General features: G+C 43.7%; 1 protein-coding gene across 8 annotated transcripts in view; it reads right to left on the bottom strand.

Annotated features, from left to right (window-relative positions):
* PDE4DIP (phosphodiesterase 4D interacting protein) overlaps positions 1-15,132 on the bottom strand; it is a 490,445-nt gene that overhangs the window by 116,862 nt on the left and 358,451 nt on the right. For all 8 annotated transcript variants that reach the window (XM_070746854.1, XM_070746855.1, XM_070746856.1 and 5 more), the window contains 3 exons: positions 6,313-6,466; positions 2,845-2,961; positions 2,055-2,529 (listed from right to left, as the gene is read on the bottom strand). In XM_070746854.1, coding sequence (XP_070602955.1) covers positions 2,055-2,529; positions 2,845-2,961; positions 6,313-6,466 — 746 coding nt within the window. The remainder of the gene's footprint in view (positions 1-2,054; positions 2,530-2,844; positions 2,962-6,312; positions 6,467-15,132) is intronic.

Raw genomic sequence — 15,132 nt, 5'->3', positions numbered from 1 at the left:
AAAATCCCGATTATTAAGAAAATTATAATGATATTGTAATGAAGATGAAAATAACAGGTTTGATTACATTCCTTAAGATATTTTTAGAGGTTTTTGGTTATGATAAAAGAAGGAATTAAAAAAAACGTTGAGGAAGAGATTTAGGAAGGGAAGGAAGTAGTAGGCCCAAAAATAGAAAGGTGCAAGAAATAAAAACCACTTTGGAAGGAAAAGTTACATCATAATAATAATAATAATAATAATAATAATAATAATAACAACAACAACAACAACAACAACAACAACAACAACAGAGTTGGAAGGGACCTTGGAGGTCTTCTAGTCCAACCCCCTGCTTAGGCAGGAAACCCTACACTACTTCAGACAACATCTTCTTAAAAACTTCCAGTGCTAGAGCATTCACAACTTCTGGTGGCAGGCTGTTCCACAGATTCATTCATTGTTTTAACTGTCAGGAATTTTCTCCTTAGTTCTAAGTTGCTTCTCTCTTTGTTTAATTTCCACGCATTGCTTCTTGTCTTACCCTCAGGTGCTTTGGAGAATAGCTTGACTCATCTCAGATAATTTAGGTAACTTATTTATTTATTTCATAGACCAAATGTTTAATCAAGGAGCCCAACATCCCCCCCCATCAATGATGTCTTGTTTTACCAATGTGAAAATCTGGTCACCTTACCTTACGGACTCAGGGAGGCTTACAAGAGTAAAAAATAGACAAGGTAAAAATAGAATACAATTAAAACATTAAAAGAAATAAATAAAACACCTTTCCAATGGCGAGGAGAGTGGGGGCGGTATGGATCTCTGGGGGCACTTGGTTCCAGAGGATAAGGGCCGCAACAGAGAAGGCTCTCCCCCATGGACCCAGGGGAGCCCCATACCAGGAGGCTGAAGCAGGCCCCAATTTGGAATTTCTGTCCCCCTCTGTCCCCTCTGCCCTGCACAAAAAGGCCCAGAAGGGGGAGTCTCTGTACAGCAACACAAACATTCATTGCACATATCCGGCTCTGGGGCTATAGTTTGAGGAGCCATGGTTTAGTGCAATATAAAAAATGCAAATAATTTTTCTACAGATCACCAAAAAATTTTCACGGATCACCAGTGATCTATGGACTATCAGTTGGTGACCGCTGCTGTAGAGAAATAAACTGCCAATGAAGTTTAGTTTGATCATACTTGAAAAGCCAACCTCTTGAAGTAGATACAGTAATACCTCGTCTTACGAACCTAATTGGTTCCCGGGGGAGGTTCGTAAGGTGAAAAGTTCGTAAGATGAAACATTGTTTCCCATAGGAAACAATGTAAAATGAATTAATGCATGCAACAAAAAAACCCCCGCAAAAAAATGCCGCCTCCCGGCAGTCACCTTTTAAAACAGCCGGGCGCTTCTCAGCGTTCTCCCAATGCCGAACCCGGAAGTTTGGCAAAGGTTCAGGTGGCCGCCGAGAAGCCCCGCTGCTCGGCTGTCACCTTTTGAAACAGCCGGGGAGCTTCTCGGCAGCCTCTCGTACGCCAAACCCGGAAGTTCGGGTTTGGCGTTCGGATTCAGGAGGATGTTGAGAAGCCCCCCGGCTGTTTCAAAAAGCGACAGCCAGGTGGCAGGGCTTCTCAGCGGCCTCCCGAACCTGAACTTTTGCCGAACCTTCGGGTTCGGCGTTCAGGAGGCCGCCGAGAAGTCCCGCCGCCTGGCTGTCACCTTTTGAAACAGCCGGGGGGCTTCTCGGCGGTCTCCTGAACGCCAAACCCGGAAGTTTGTGTTTGACGTTCGGGTTCAGGAGGACGCCGAGAAGCCCCCAGGCTGTTTTAAAAAGCGACAGCCGGGCGGTGGGGCTTCTTGGCAGCGGCAGGGGGTTCGTAAGACGGAAAAAGTTCGTAAGAAGAGGCAAAAAATTTCCAAACCCCGGGTTCGTATCTCAGGTTGTTCGTATGGCGAGGGGTTCGTATCATGAGGTACCACTGTACTTTATTGCCCATTGGGATATTGCAGAAACCTACATCAATATTTTGTCAGACTTAGCTGATCATATTTATCTCTGCATCTTGGAATATCCTACCCCAAGGAGACTGTACATTTCAATTCATCTGTTGAAAATTCCTTTGGCTTAGTCTTATTCAGGCGAGCTTCCAGCAGGGATACTCTCTGTGAAAGTTTGGCTAAATCTTTGCTGGGCTGGAGATTTGGTGGGCAGAAAGTTCCAAATCTATTAGATTGCCAGCCTTCATCTTCATCAGTCATACTGTGGGAAGGAGAATTACTCAAAGTGTAGACTTGCTTCAATTTGAATGGCTGATCTCCTACAGAACCATAGTCACTGGTAGTGCATACAGAGTGCACACAATTTTGTAAGTTCTGGATAACTTTGTAGGAACTTTGCAATTGCATCTTGAGGACCTGAATATGCTGGCGAAGAACTGCAACACCATCACTTTGGCTGACACCTAAGAATGTTTCTTGTTTCATCAATCTGTTTAGAGGAGGCTTCAATGATTTCTTCCAAAACTTTAGTTGCTCATGATGATCTCTGCATTCTGAGTAAAACAAAACAAAACAAAACAAAACAACAATAACAAAAACACGAAGAATTGGACTAAATAATCAAACTTTTCTTCCAGGCAAATTGAGTTTGGATTGCAGCAAATTCCAATTTTCTAATACATCTTCTTTTGCTTGTAAATATCTACAAATTTGCATGTACAATGATGACCAAAATGGAACTTTGAAATATTCTGTTTTCTATACCTTCTTATATTAAGAATTCTTTGCTTAAAATTGTTTAGAAGTCAATTATAAGTCAAATAATTGAAAGCATTACGAATGGCAGCCAGAGAAACATTTTACATTACCAGGGCTTGTAGCCTCGTCCCTTTCAGCCTCATTTTCACTTCTCCCACAAGTTTCGTAGCCCAGGTCTTGAATATCCACCTGCATCTGCTTGTTATTTTGCTGTACCATAGATTCACCTGTCACAAGAAATGTTTCAGTTACTTTCCATTGATCTTCTGCCAGAAATCCAGATCGTCATAAGATACTGCAAATTACACGGCATGCACACTAATAGTTTGGTTTAAATCTTACTAGGAAACTCCATCAAAAGAAAGGAGTTGCTCAAATAGGTTTGAAGGACTCCATGTGCATATAGTTATGATAAAGTACATAAAACCCCCACTAAAATACCATGATAGCAAATTTGGTGAAATTATCCAATAAAATATGTATGATAGGACCAATAGCTAATATGGTATCTGCCTATTCAACATAGAAACTGCACAGATAGGCTGGAAACCTCACTTACTTTTTGTGGGAAATGTTTATATGTTTTTTTAAATTTAATTTTATTTAGTTTGTCAAACGTACAACTTGATAGGTATAAGTATAACCATGGACATGAATACAAGAAATGAGTACAAATAAATGGGGACAGTAAGACAGGAACAGTAGTGTGCTTATGCATGCCCCCTATGTATGAGGTAATTGACCTATCTTTTTCAGCTTTATATAAACTATTATGAAGACATACTGTTATGGAATCAATTGCCATTCCAGAAAGTTCTACAGAAAGGAAGAATGTTTTTCTTTTGCTGTGGAAGCACTGGGTTTTTTAAAGTTTATAAATTATTTAGCCACATTGCACATTATGTTTAAAATGAAATAAGTACATTTCACATTTACCTCATCCAGACTTACCATTTTTAAAAACTTGGATTGAATATAATTATATATGTTTTATTATTTATTTTATTTATTTATTAATAGAGTTGAAAGGGACCGTTAGGTCATCGAGTCCAACCCCCTGCCTGAGCAGGAAACCCTACAGCACCCCAGCCAAATGGAAGTCCAATCTCCTCTTGAAGGTGTCCAGAGTTGGGGAGTTCACCACCTCCCCTGGCAGGCAGTTCCATTGGTTGATCGCTCTGACCGTCAGGAAGTTCTTCCTTATTTCCAGGTTGAATCTCTCCTTGTTCAGCTTCCAACCATTGTTCCTCGTCCGGCCCTCTGGTGCCCTGGGGAATAAAGAGACCCCCTCCTCACCGTGGCAACCCCTCAAGTATCTGTAAACTGCTATCATGTCCCCTCTAGACCTTCTTTTTTCTAGGCTGTCCATACCCAGTTCTCTCAATCTCTCTTCGTAAGTCTTGGTTTCGAGTCCCCTAATCATTTTGGTTGCTCTTTTTTGCACCTTCTCCAGAGTTTCGATGTCTTTTTTGTAGTGAGGTGACCAAAATTGGATGCAGTACTCCAGGTGGGGTCTGACCAGGGCATAGTAGAGTGGTATTAGTACTTCCCTGGTCTTGGAGCGTATTCCTCTGTTGATGCAGCTTAGGATTGAGTTGGCTTTTTTGGCTGCTGCTTCACATTGCTGACTCATGTTTAGTTGATTGTCCACCAAGACTCCAAGATCTTTTTCGCAGTCACTACTGCTGAGTGGGGTAGCTCCCAGGCTGTATGTATGTCTAGGGTTCTTTTTGCCGAGGTGGAGGACTCTGCATTTGTCGGTGTTGAACCTCATTTTGTTGGTATGGGCCCACTGTGATAGTCTGTCTAGGTCTTCTTGTACTCTGAGCCTGTCCTCAAGGGTGTTGGCTACCCCCGCCAGCTTGGTGTCATCTGCAAATTTTATTAGTTCCCCTTTTATTCCCTCGTCCAGGTCGTTGATGAAGATGTTAAAGAGTACAGGACCCAGGACAGAGCCCTGTGGTACTCCACTGTCTACTTTTTTCCATGTGGATTTGATAATTTTCAAACATTCCTAGATGGAATATCATGTTATGTCTACTCCCAAACAGGGAAATACAGTGGTACCTCTACCTAAGAACGCCTCTACTTACGAACTTTTCTAGATAAGAACTGGGTGTTCAAGATTTTTTTGCCTCTTCTCAAGAACCATTTTTCACTTACAAACCCGAGCCTCAAAAACTGTAACCAGAAAAGGCAGGGAGAAGCCTCCATGGGGCCTCTCTAGGAATCTCCTGGGAGGAAACGGGGCCTCCATCCTCCCTCTGGTTTCTCCAATCACATACATTATTTGCTTTTGCATTGATTCCTATGGGAAAAATAGCTTCTTCATACAAACTTTTCTACTTAAGAACCTGGTCACGGAATGAATTAAGTTCGTAAGTAGAGGTACCACTGTAATAGTAATGCAGCTTTAGTAAATAGTTTGACAGTGGGGAGGGAATTATTTATTTAGCAGAGTGATGGCATTCGGGGAAAAAACTGTTCTTGTGTCTAGTTGTCTTGGTGTGTAGTGTTCTATAGCGACGTTTTGAGGTTAGGAGTTGAAACAATTTATGTCCAGGATGCGAGGGGTCTGTAAATATTTTCACAGCCCTCTTTTTGATTCGTGCAGTGTACAGGTCCTCAATGGAAGGCAGGTTGACAGTAACTGTTTTTCCTGCAGTTCTGATTATCCTCTGAAGTCTGTGTTTGTCTTGTTGGGTTGCAGAATCAAACCAGACACTTATAGAGGTCCAGACTCAATGATTCCTCTATAGAACTGTATCAGCAGCTCCTTGGGCAGTTCTTACAAACTTTTCTATTTAAGAACCTGGTCACGGTACGAATTAAATGCGTAAGTAGAGGTACCACTGTAGCTCATTCATTTACCAATTACATTAGAATGTTAACACAATTCTTTAACCTTCTCATTGCATTAATAATTATTTTTTAGACACAAGTAACTAATATTGATTTCAATTCTCTCTAATACTGTATATTGATATTATTTCCATACAAATAGCTAAACTATGCTTTTCAGCATTCTCTTATTTCAATTTCTCCCCCAAAATAATTTCACTGATTTTATTTTTAATTTCATTCATTATTCTGGAGCTTCTTTTGTAAAGCTCTTTTTACCTATTTCAACACAAGGTTTTATTTCTGTCACAATCCTGCATTTTCTAGATTTAAAAAAAATCTTTACTAAAAATGTGAAATATTTGGATGTGAAGCTGGCAAGGAGACTTTTTCATTGGCACCCTCTTTGGAAGTCCTTCAACACAAGAACATATTCCTTTGGTTTAAGAAGGGATTAAGCAGCTAAAACAAAAACAAAATTAAAATATTAATAAATAAATAACACCCTTCCCCAAAATCTAGCAAAACAGTACAAATACTTTGCAATTTATCTTGTTAAACACCATTCTGTTATTTTTGCCCACTTCTCAATATAGTTTTGATTTGCATTTATCTCTTCCAGGTATTAACTATTTAGCACAATTTTATGTTGTGTATACATACTGTACATTCCCTTCATATTTTCATCCAAGTAAGTATTGAAGAACTATGCAGTTTTGAGTGGTAATATTACTCACTGAGTAGGGCTTTGTATTGTTCGAGCTGGGATATCTGTGCCTGGATGATGGCTTCTGATATCAAGAGTGTGTCTTGTAATTTGTGACACTGTTGCCTCCCCTGGGATTGTTCAGATTTCTGGCCAAAACTACTTGATATTCTGCCTCGTTCAGCCTGCAAGAAGACACATGAGTGCTTCAACCATCAGAAGCAATGGCATGATAGATGTGGGTGGGTTTTGTATTGCTTGATCTAGAAGACAGATAACGTCAGGCCTACCATCTTCAGCATCTTTTGTTTCACTGGCACCCCCCCACTAAGGACAAACTTTTGTTTCCCTGCAGAGAATGGTGAGAAATGTGACAGAGAAATGCAATGGATATGGAAATTAGGTAGACGAAGAAATGCTTGGGGAAAAGGAGAGTCTGGGCATTGATGGGTGGGGGGCAAGCTCTTCTGCCCACAAAATCTTGTCTTTGATGGCTGACACTAAAAGGCAGAGCTGAAGGGCCAAGGCAGCTCCTCCTCATCCCCTTCTCCCAACTCTAGCCGAAAACCTGACTGGGGCGCTTCTCTGTCGCCTGCCATTCTGCGCATCTTTCACCCTAAATGACTCTCTATTTCCCCTCCCCCTTCACCACCTCTGTTGCCTTTTCTTCTTCCAGGCCGGCCTCTGTCCCTATAATGATAACCACCTGGTTCAGTTGTAAGCCCCAGCCTGGCCTGCTGCAGGTACCCTGTTCTCCTCTCTTCATTTGTAGGTTAGTCTCGCACAGAGAGACTGAGAACGCCCAGCTTTCTTTCCTCCTCCCGGCCACCAAAGAGAGCAGCATGGTGCTTGCAACTCTTTTCCCTGGCCTTGAAGCAACAGCGGCTGTAGCTACTGCTGCCGCTGCCTCCTTGGCCTTGACGTCACTTTCTTCCAGCGAAGACGGGAGGCTGCTGCTTTCGCTGCTGCCGCTGCTTCTAATGGAAACTGAGGCAAATGGGCAGTGCTGTGTTCTCATGTGGACCTGCTTCATCCTTCCTCCACAGTGACGAGCAGGGGCTGCCATAAGCTGCCTGGGTTTCAGTTCCGGGTGGGGATGGCAGTGAAGGAAAGTATGTGTGCAGCGGCTTATGGCAGCCCCTGCTCGTTGCTGTGGAGGAAGGACGAAGCAGGTCCACACAAGAACGCACCGCTGCCCGTTTGCCTCAGTCTTCATTAGAAGCAGTGGCAGCAGTGAAAGCAGCAGCCCGTTTTCGCGCAGCAGCCTGTTTTCGTGCTGGTGGGATTCCCCTGAGGCTCCCCTCCATGGAAAACCCCACCTCCAGATTTTGCGATGTTGCAGGGGAATCCCATCAGTGTGAAAATGGGCACTTCGACTGGCAACGGAAGTCCGGAGGTGGGGTTTCCCAGCGAGGGATGCTTCAGCAAAATCGCAGCAATAAATAAATAAATAAATAAATAAATATAAACTGCACATCTCAATCAGGGTAAAAAAATAGACACAATTTACATAGACGTCTGTCAAGCCTTTGACTCAGTGCTATACAACAATCTTCTTCTGAAACTCAAATCCTATGGCATCTCAGGTCCTCTTCATGATTGGATAACTGCATTCTTGTCAAACAGACAACGTGGTTAAAATAGGGAGTGCCCTATGAAATCCTGCACCCTTCAACAGTGGTGTCCCTCAAGGCAGTGCTCTAGGACCAACACTATTCATACTTTACGTAAATGACCTCTGTGATCATATTAAACTGCATCCTCTTTGTTGACAATGTTAAATTATTTAATACCACTAACAATACTAACTATTTTACCGATGGCACCTACCTCCGGCAAGGTTATCTAAAATGTTTTCAAATTTATCATCTAAATGCTGGAAATGCAAAAGAAAGCCAGGGGCATATTATCACTTATGGTGGACCTGTCTGTATCTACACTAAAATATCTGGAAGGATATTAAATTTCTAATGAACCAAGTCATATCAATCGATTTAGCACTTAAACCGGAATTATTCCTGCTAGGGATATTTAGACAAAAATTAACACGTCAAGAAAAATATCTTATGTTACAGATTCTAGGAGCTGCCAGAATTACATATGCTCAAACCTGGAAGCAGGGAATAATCCCCTTGATTCTAACAGTTATTACAGGTACTAAAATTATGGAATGTGCTGAGATGACCAAAATTACTATGGAAATTCAAGACAAAAAAGAATCTGATTTTTATAAAATATGGGACAAGTGATATCAATGGACTGCAACAAAAAAATACCAATCCTTTATTTGTTAAGATTAGTAAACTTACCTCATCTTTGACTGCTCTAAACGAAAATATTAGATACTATTACCAGAAATCCAAAGACCGACAATAACCAATTCGACTTTAAAGATAAAATACCGGTAACATAATTTTCTGCTTTTCTAACTACTTCTAACCTAGCTTTTTTTTAAAAATTCTAATTATAATTATTTAATATGGACTTAATTTCATATTAACTTTTAATATCTTTTTACCATGTACACCTGCTACTCCAATGCATTATTATGTCGCATATCCTACAAATGTCTGTGATTATGCAGATTCTCTTTATCCCCTCTCTTTTTTCTATATTTATCTTTTTCCATTCTATATTTCTTTTCTGATTCTTCTATTTTTTTCCTTTTTTCAGGGTCCATTATAATGGTGTCTTACTTACTAATTAGTATATATTATGTGCATATATTTTATACTTGTTGTACATACACTTTATATCTGTTGTTTGTGAAATGTAATCCTTCTTACAAGACAATTACTTATATCATTGATAATTTTCTATACACCTCAAAATTTCTCACACAATGATGTAACCATTTGTCTAACAATTTCAGTTCTTTTGACCCTCTCCCCCTTCCCTTTTCTCCTGTTTTTTATATGTGAAACTTAATAAACTATTTTAAAAAAAAAACAAAAAAAACCCCCAAAACTGCTACCCTTCAAAAAGATCTTGACCATGTGTTGTGGTTGGCTCTGGGCCAGCTTGTGCAATGGTGAATTTGGAAGTTGGTTTAGGAGAATCCTAAGGTTCCCAGAGACTTGTCTTATTGCCAGCGTCTTCTGATAGTGAAGATTCATTACCAAGGTCAGACGCTGAGGGAGTGAAATCGGACGGAGAGGTGGATGCAGCCAGCCCATTAGGTAATGACCCCATTAGTGAGTCATCAACTCAGAGGAGGTTCAGTTGATAGATGCTCGTATGTGCAGGTTCATAGCTAGAAGGGACCAACTGCGCAGGTACCATAGAAGATAAGGGAGAACACCTGTGGCTGAGGCAATTAGGTTAATGGGGTTGCTGATAAATTACGGGCGTTGTGGAGTGTGCATGTGGGCATATATCCATTTGGAGAATGACTATTGTTTTGGTTTGAACTGTTCCAGGACTTTCACAGACTTTTTAAATATTTCACAGTTAAGTACATCTTGTGAACTCATTGCAGGGGGTAGCTGTGATGCTTTCACAGCTGCCTTTATCTGCTCTGTTTGTTTTTGCCTCTCTCAGCATTCCAGGACTGTAATCTGTGTGAGAATAATTTGGCTCTGTTTAAAGTGCATGCGTACAGCACTATTTTTAGATAAACGGATTTTCTTTTTACTCTGAGACGGTGTGTGTGTTTGAATTTACATTCCTAACTCATTAGGGGGGCTCTTAGTGAAGGGCCCAGCATAACACCATTCAATTCAATTCAATTTATTAGATTTGTATGCCGCTCCTCTCCGAAGACTCGGGGCGGCTCACAACAACAATAAAAACAGTATAACAATGGAACAAATCTAATAATAAAATTACATTAAAAAACCCCAACAATTTAAAAACCATACAACACATACATATAAACATAAAATATAAGAAAGCCTGGGGAAGATGTCTTAATTCCCCCATGCCTGGCAATATAGGTGGGTCTTGAGTAACTTGCGAAAGAGAAGGGGGGTGGGGGCCGTTCTAATCTCTGGGGGGAGTTGATTCCAGAGGGCTGGGGCCGCCACAGAGAAGGCTCTTCCCCTTGTATCAGAATGGTCAAACAACTGGTACCTTCAAATCTCAACCAGTAAATGCTCTGTCTTACACATCAGCAAAAAGAAAAATACAAACTAATAGATGACCCTCACTCTGTCAAGGACCTTGGAGTACTCATATCTAATGACCTAAGTGCCAGTGCCCACTGTAACAACATTGCCAAAAAGGCACTAAGATTTATTAATCTAATCCTTTGTAGCTTGTTCTCTGGCAATATTAATCTACTAACCAGAGCATACAAAATATTTGCTAGACCAATTCTTGAATACAGCTTCCCTGTCTGGAACCTGGACTACATATCAGATATCAATACAATCAAGAGAGTCCAAATATATTTTACAAGAACAGTTCTCCACTTCTCTGCTCGCAACAGAATACCTTATTCCATCAGACTTGAAATTTTGGGCTTAGATAGCCTAGAACAGTGATGGCGAACCTTTTTTCATTTGCGTACCAAAAGGGGGTGGGGGTGCTAGCGTGCATGATGTGCCCACCCCACTTCCCTCCCCCATGCATGTGTACTCCCCCTCGCCCCCATGCATGATGCGCACAGACCTTTCTGAAGCCTGATAGGTGACTATGAGGGGGAGCGGGAAGAACGGTGTGAGTGTGCATGTGTGTGTGGTGAGTGTGTGTCTGTGTGAGTTCCCAGAAACCCCACACCTCTCTCACCCACCCACTTCTCACCCTCAATGTCTGGTGGGGGGGACTATGAAGGGAAGAAGCTGTGTCCCTTCCCTGTCTTCCTCTTGAGGGAGAGAAGCCCAAAATGTATGAGGATCCCTCGCTGCACTTTCGGAACTTCTCTTGCTGCTGAGGGAGGGGGGGAACGAAAGGAAGAAGCTGTGTCACTTCCCTGTCAGCAGGAAGAGAAGCTCCAAAATGCAGCCAGAATCTCCTCTCCCTCAAGAGAAAGACAGGGAAGGGACACAGCTTCTTCCCTTTGTTTTCCCCCACCCCCTCAGCAGCAGGAGAATCTCTGAAAGTCGAGCGAGGATCTCAGGGATCCTCACACATTTTGGGCTTCTCTCCCTCAAGTGGAAGACAGGGAAGGGACACAGCTTCTTCCTTTCTCTCCCTCCCCCCAGCAGCAAGAGAAGTTCTGAAACTGCAGTGAGGATCTCAGGGATCCTCATACGTTTCTCTCGCTCAAGGGAAAGACAGAGAAGGGACACAGCTTCTGCCCTGTCTTCCTCATGAGCGAGAGAAACCCTGAAACTGGATACTCTTGCTGCTGGGGGGGGGGGGGGAGAGATGAAGGGCAGAAGCTGTCTTTGTTCCCTAGAAAAACGGATATAGCTCCTGCCTTCTGATATGGCTCTGCATGTCACCTGTGGCATGTGTGCCATAGGTTAGCCATCACAGGCCTAGAACTTCGTCACCTTTGATCTGACCTAAATTTTAGTTCACAAAATCATTTACCACAATGTCCTGTCAATTATTTCTTCAGCTTCAACTGCAACAATACACAAGCACAGAATTGATTCAAACGTAATGTAAACCACTCCAAATTCGACTGCAGCAACAACTTCAGCAACAGAGTAATCAATGCCTGGACACTGTCTTCCCCAAACGCCAAAAACCTTTAACCTTAGACTATCTACAGTCGATCTCACTCCATTCCTAAGCGCACCATTGTGCCTACCATCCCTGTCCTACTGTCCTATTGAGCAATATTCTTATTTATTTATTGGATTTGTATGCCGCCCCTCTCTGTAGACTCGGGGCGGCTAACAACAGTGGTAAAATCAACATGCGACAATTCAATACTAAGACAGCTAAAAACCCTTATTTTAAAACCAATCATACATACAAACATACCAAATAAATTGTAGAAGCCTAGGGGGAAATAATATCTCAGTTCCCCCATGCCTGACGACAGAGGTGGGTTTTAAGAAGTTTACGAAAGGCAAGAAGGGTGGGGGCTATTCTAATGTCTGGGGGGAGTTGGTTCCAGAGGGCCGGGGCCGCCACAGAGAAGGCTCTTCCCCTGGGTCCCGCCAAACGACATTGTTTAGTTGATGGGACCCGGAAAAGGCCCACGGACCTAATTGGTCGCTGGGATTCGTGCGGCAGAAGGCAGTCCCGGAGATAACCTGGCCCGGTGCCATGAAGGGCTTTATAGGTCATAACCAACACTTTGAATTGTGACCGGAAACCTATCGGCAACCAATGCAGACTGCGGAGTGTTGGTGTGACATGGGCATATTTAGGGAAGCCCATGATTGCTCTCGCAGCTGCATTCTGCACGATCTGAAGTTTCCGAACACTTTTCAAAGGTAGCCCCATGTAGAGAGCATTACAGTAGTCAAGCCTTGAGGTGATGAGGGCATGAGTGACTGTGAGCAGTGACTCCCGATCCAAATAGGGCCGCAACTGGTGCACCAGGCGAACCTGGGCAAACGTCCCCCTCGCCACAGTTGAAAGATGTTTCTCTAATGTGAGCTGTGGATCGAGGAGGACGCCCAAGTTGCGGACCCTCTCTGAGGGAGTTAGTAATTCCCCCCCCCAGGGTAATGGATGGACAGATGGAATTGTCCTTGGGAGGCAAAACCCACAGCCCCTCCGTCTTATCAGGGTTAAGCTTGAGTCTGTTGACATCCATCCAAACCCCAACAGCCTCCAGACACCGGCACATCACTTCCACTGCTTCAATTCTTATCAATGAAGTTCTTGAGGGCACCATTCCCCGTAAGCTGCGCGCGTGAGCATGCGCGTGCCCCAAAATACCCCCCGCGCCCCCTTTTCCATGGGTGCGCGCTCCCCATCCCCCTGCCAGCCCGCGGGGGGGCGGGGGCGGAGAGGCACTGGCAGTAGAAGGAAAGGGAGCCACGGCTGCCCCTGCCTCCCCATCGTGCCTCCCACCCCCTCGTGCCCCTGGCCTCTCGGCGCTGCCCCCGCCCGCTCGATCCGCCCTCTCTCCTCCTCTTCCAAGAAAAGGGCAGAGGCTGCCTGCTTGAGCCTCCCAACGCCGCTTCGCCCTGCCTTTCTCTGTTGTGTTTTCGGGGGGGAGCGGCGGGAAAGCCCTGTGCCGGCCAGGAAAGCCGGCTTTCCAGGAAAGCAGTGCGCCTTTTAAACATGCTGCTTTCCTGCACCTCTTTCCTGGGGGGGGGAGTGGCCGGCACAGGGCTTTCCTGCTGCTCCCCCCCAAAAACACAATGAAGACAGGCAGGGCGAAGAGGAGGAGAGGGGGCGGATCGGGCAACGGGAGGCTAAAGCTGGTGGCGGCAGACCTCCGTTGTGTTTTCGGCTGGGGGGGGGGCAGGAGTACCTTCCTGGCTTTCCCGGGCAGCTGGCTTGAGCATTGTGCCGGTCAGCAAAGCTGGCTGCCCGCCGGAGACGTGGAGAGAAAGAAGGGAAAGAGAGGAGAGGAAAGAAGGAGGGAGGGAGGGAAGGAAGGGAGAGAAAAGTGAACGAGAGGGAGAGAGAAAGGGAGGAAGAGAGGAAAGAAGGAAGGAAGGAAGGAAGAGATAAATATAAAGGGAAAGAAGGAGAAAGAGAGGGAGAGGTAGGGGAAGAGGGGAAGGAAGGAAAAGAGAGAGAGAAAGAGAAAAAAGTGGAAGGAAGAGAGAAGGAAAGAAAGGAAGGGAGAGACAGAGAAAGGGAGAGAGAGAAGATAGGAAGGAAGAGAGAGAGTGAGAGGGAGCAAGAAAGAAAGAGTGAGAGAGGAGAGAGAAGAAAGAGAGTGAGAGAGAGAGAGAGAGGAAGAAAGCAAGAGAGAGAGAGGAGTGGAAAGAAGAGAGAGTGAGAGAGAAATGATAGAAAAAAGGGGAGAAAAAAAGAGAAGTGAGAAAATGATTGATGCAGAGAATGACAGGAAAGAGAGAGAAACCAAGAGAGAAGTGACTCTTGATTTAAAGCATATGGTAAAAGCACTTAAATAATAACAGAGAAAAAAAACCCCAGCCCTCACCTGTTTTTATTAATAGTTATGTTTTTGGATTTGCTGGTTGTTTTAGTTTTAATAGTAATAGAGTTTGGTTTGGTTTTATTATTAATTTCTTTTAATAAAAAAGAAGGGATTTATTATATTTATTTATTTATTTATTTATTTATTTATTTATTTATTTATTTATTTATTTATTTATTTATTTATTTATACTTCTATGCCGCCCAGTCTCAAAGGGACTGCCGCTCAGACACTATACTTTTCCGCCCACCCGGAAAAAAAAATTAGAGGCAACATTGCTTGTGGGCCACGAGTTTGGGTTCAGACATGGAATACAGCTGACCGGCAGGAAGCTTGGCATCAGGAAGAGTTGAATGGCATAGTCATATGGCCGATGCGGTGGCAGCAGATCTGCCTCTTTTTCATCGAAGACATTGGCGATGTCAGTGAGACACTTAGGTAAAACAGCCCCGGGGATCCTGGGCCCTTGAGTGGCGCAAACATGATGGTGATGATCCGCACACTGCAGACTTGAACAGGTGATTATGTTCTGGGACCACACATGAGGATCGTGCATACGTAGCCAAGACAATCCCAAAACTACAGGAAAATTGAGGCCTTGGGTGACATAGAACTGAAGAGCCTCCTCGTGGGTCCCTATGACTATACGCACCAGCGAGGTCTGGAACCAGATGGGCCCGGATAGCAAAACCTGCCCATCAATGGTCTTCACAGTTAATGGGGGATTCACGGGACACAACGGCAAAGAATGTCATTGAGCAAAAGCCTTGTCCAAGAAGTGTGTAGTGGCCCCCGAATCCACGAGGGCACAAGCTGCGAGATGCCAGGTATGACGGTCTACATGGAGTTGAACTGCAAGTGTTAAATGGTGGTATGAGCTGGGGT

Source organism: Erythrolamprus reginae, chromosome 3 (assembly GCF_031021105.1).
Source record: "Erythrolamprus reginae isolate rEryReg1 chromosome 3, rEryReg1.hap1, whole genome shotgun sequence".
In the NCBI taxonomy this organism is placed as follows: Eukaryota; Metazoa; Chordata; class Lepidosauria; order Squamata; family Dipsadidae; genus Erythrolamprus; species Erythrolamprus reginae.
The sequence above is the reverse complement of the archived record's forward strand: the minus strand, read 5'-3'. Positions and strand labels throughout refer to the sequence as shown.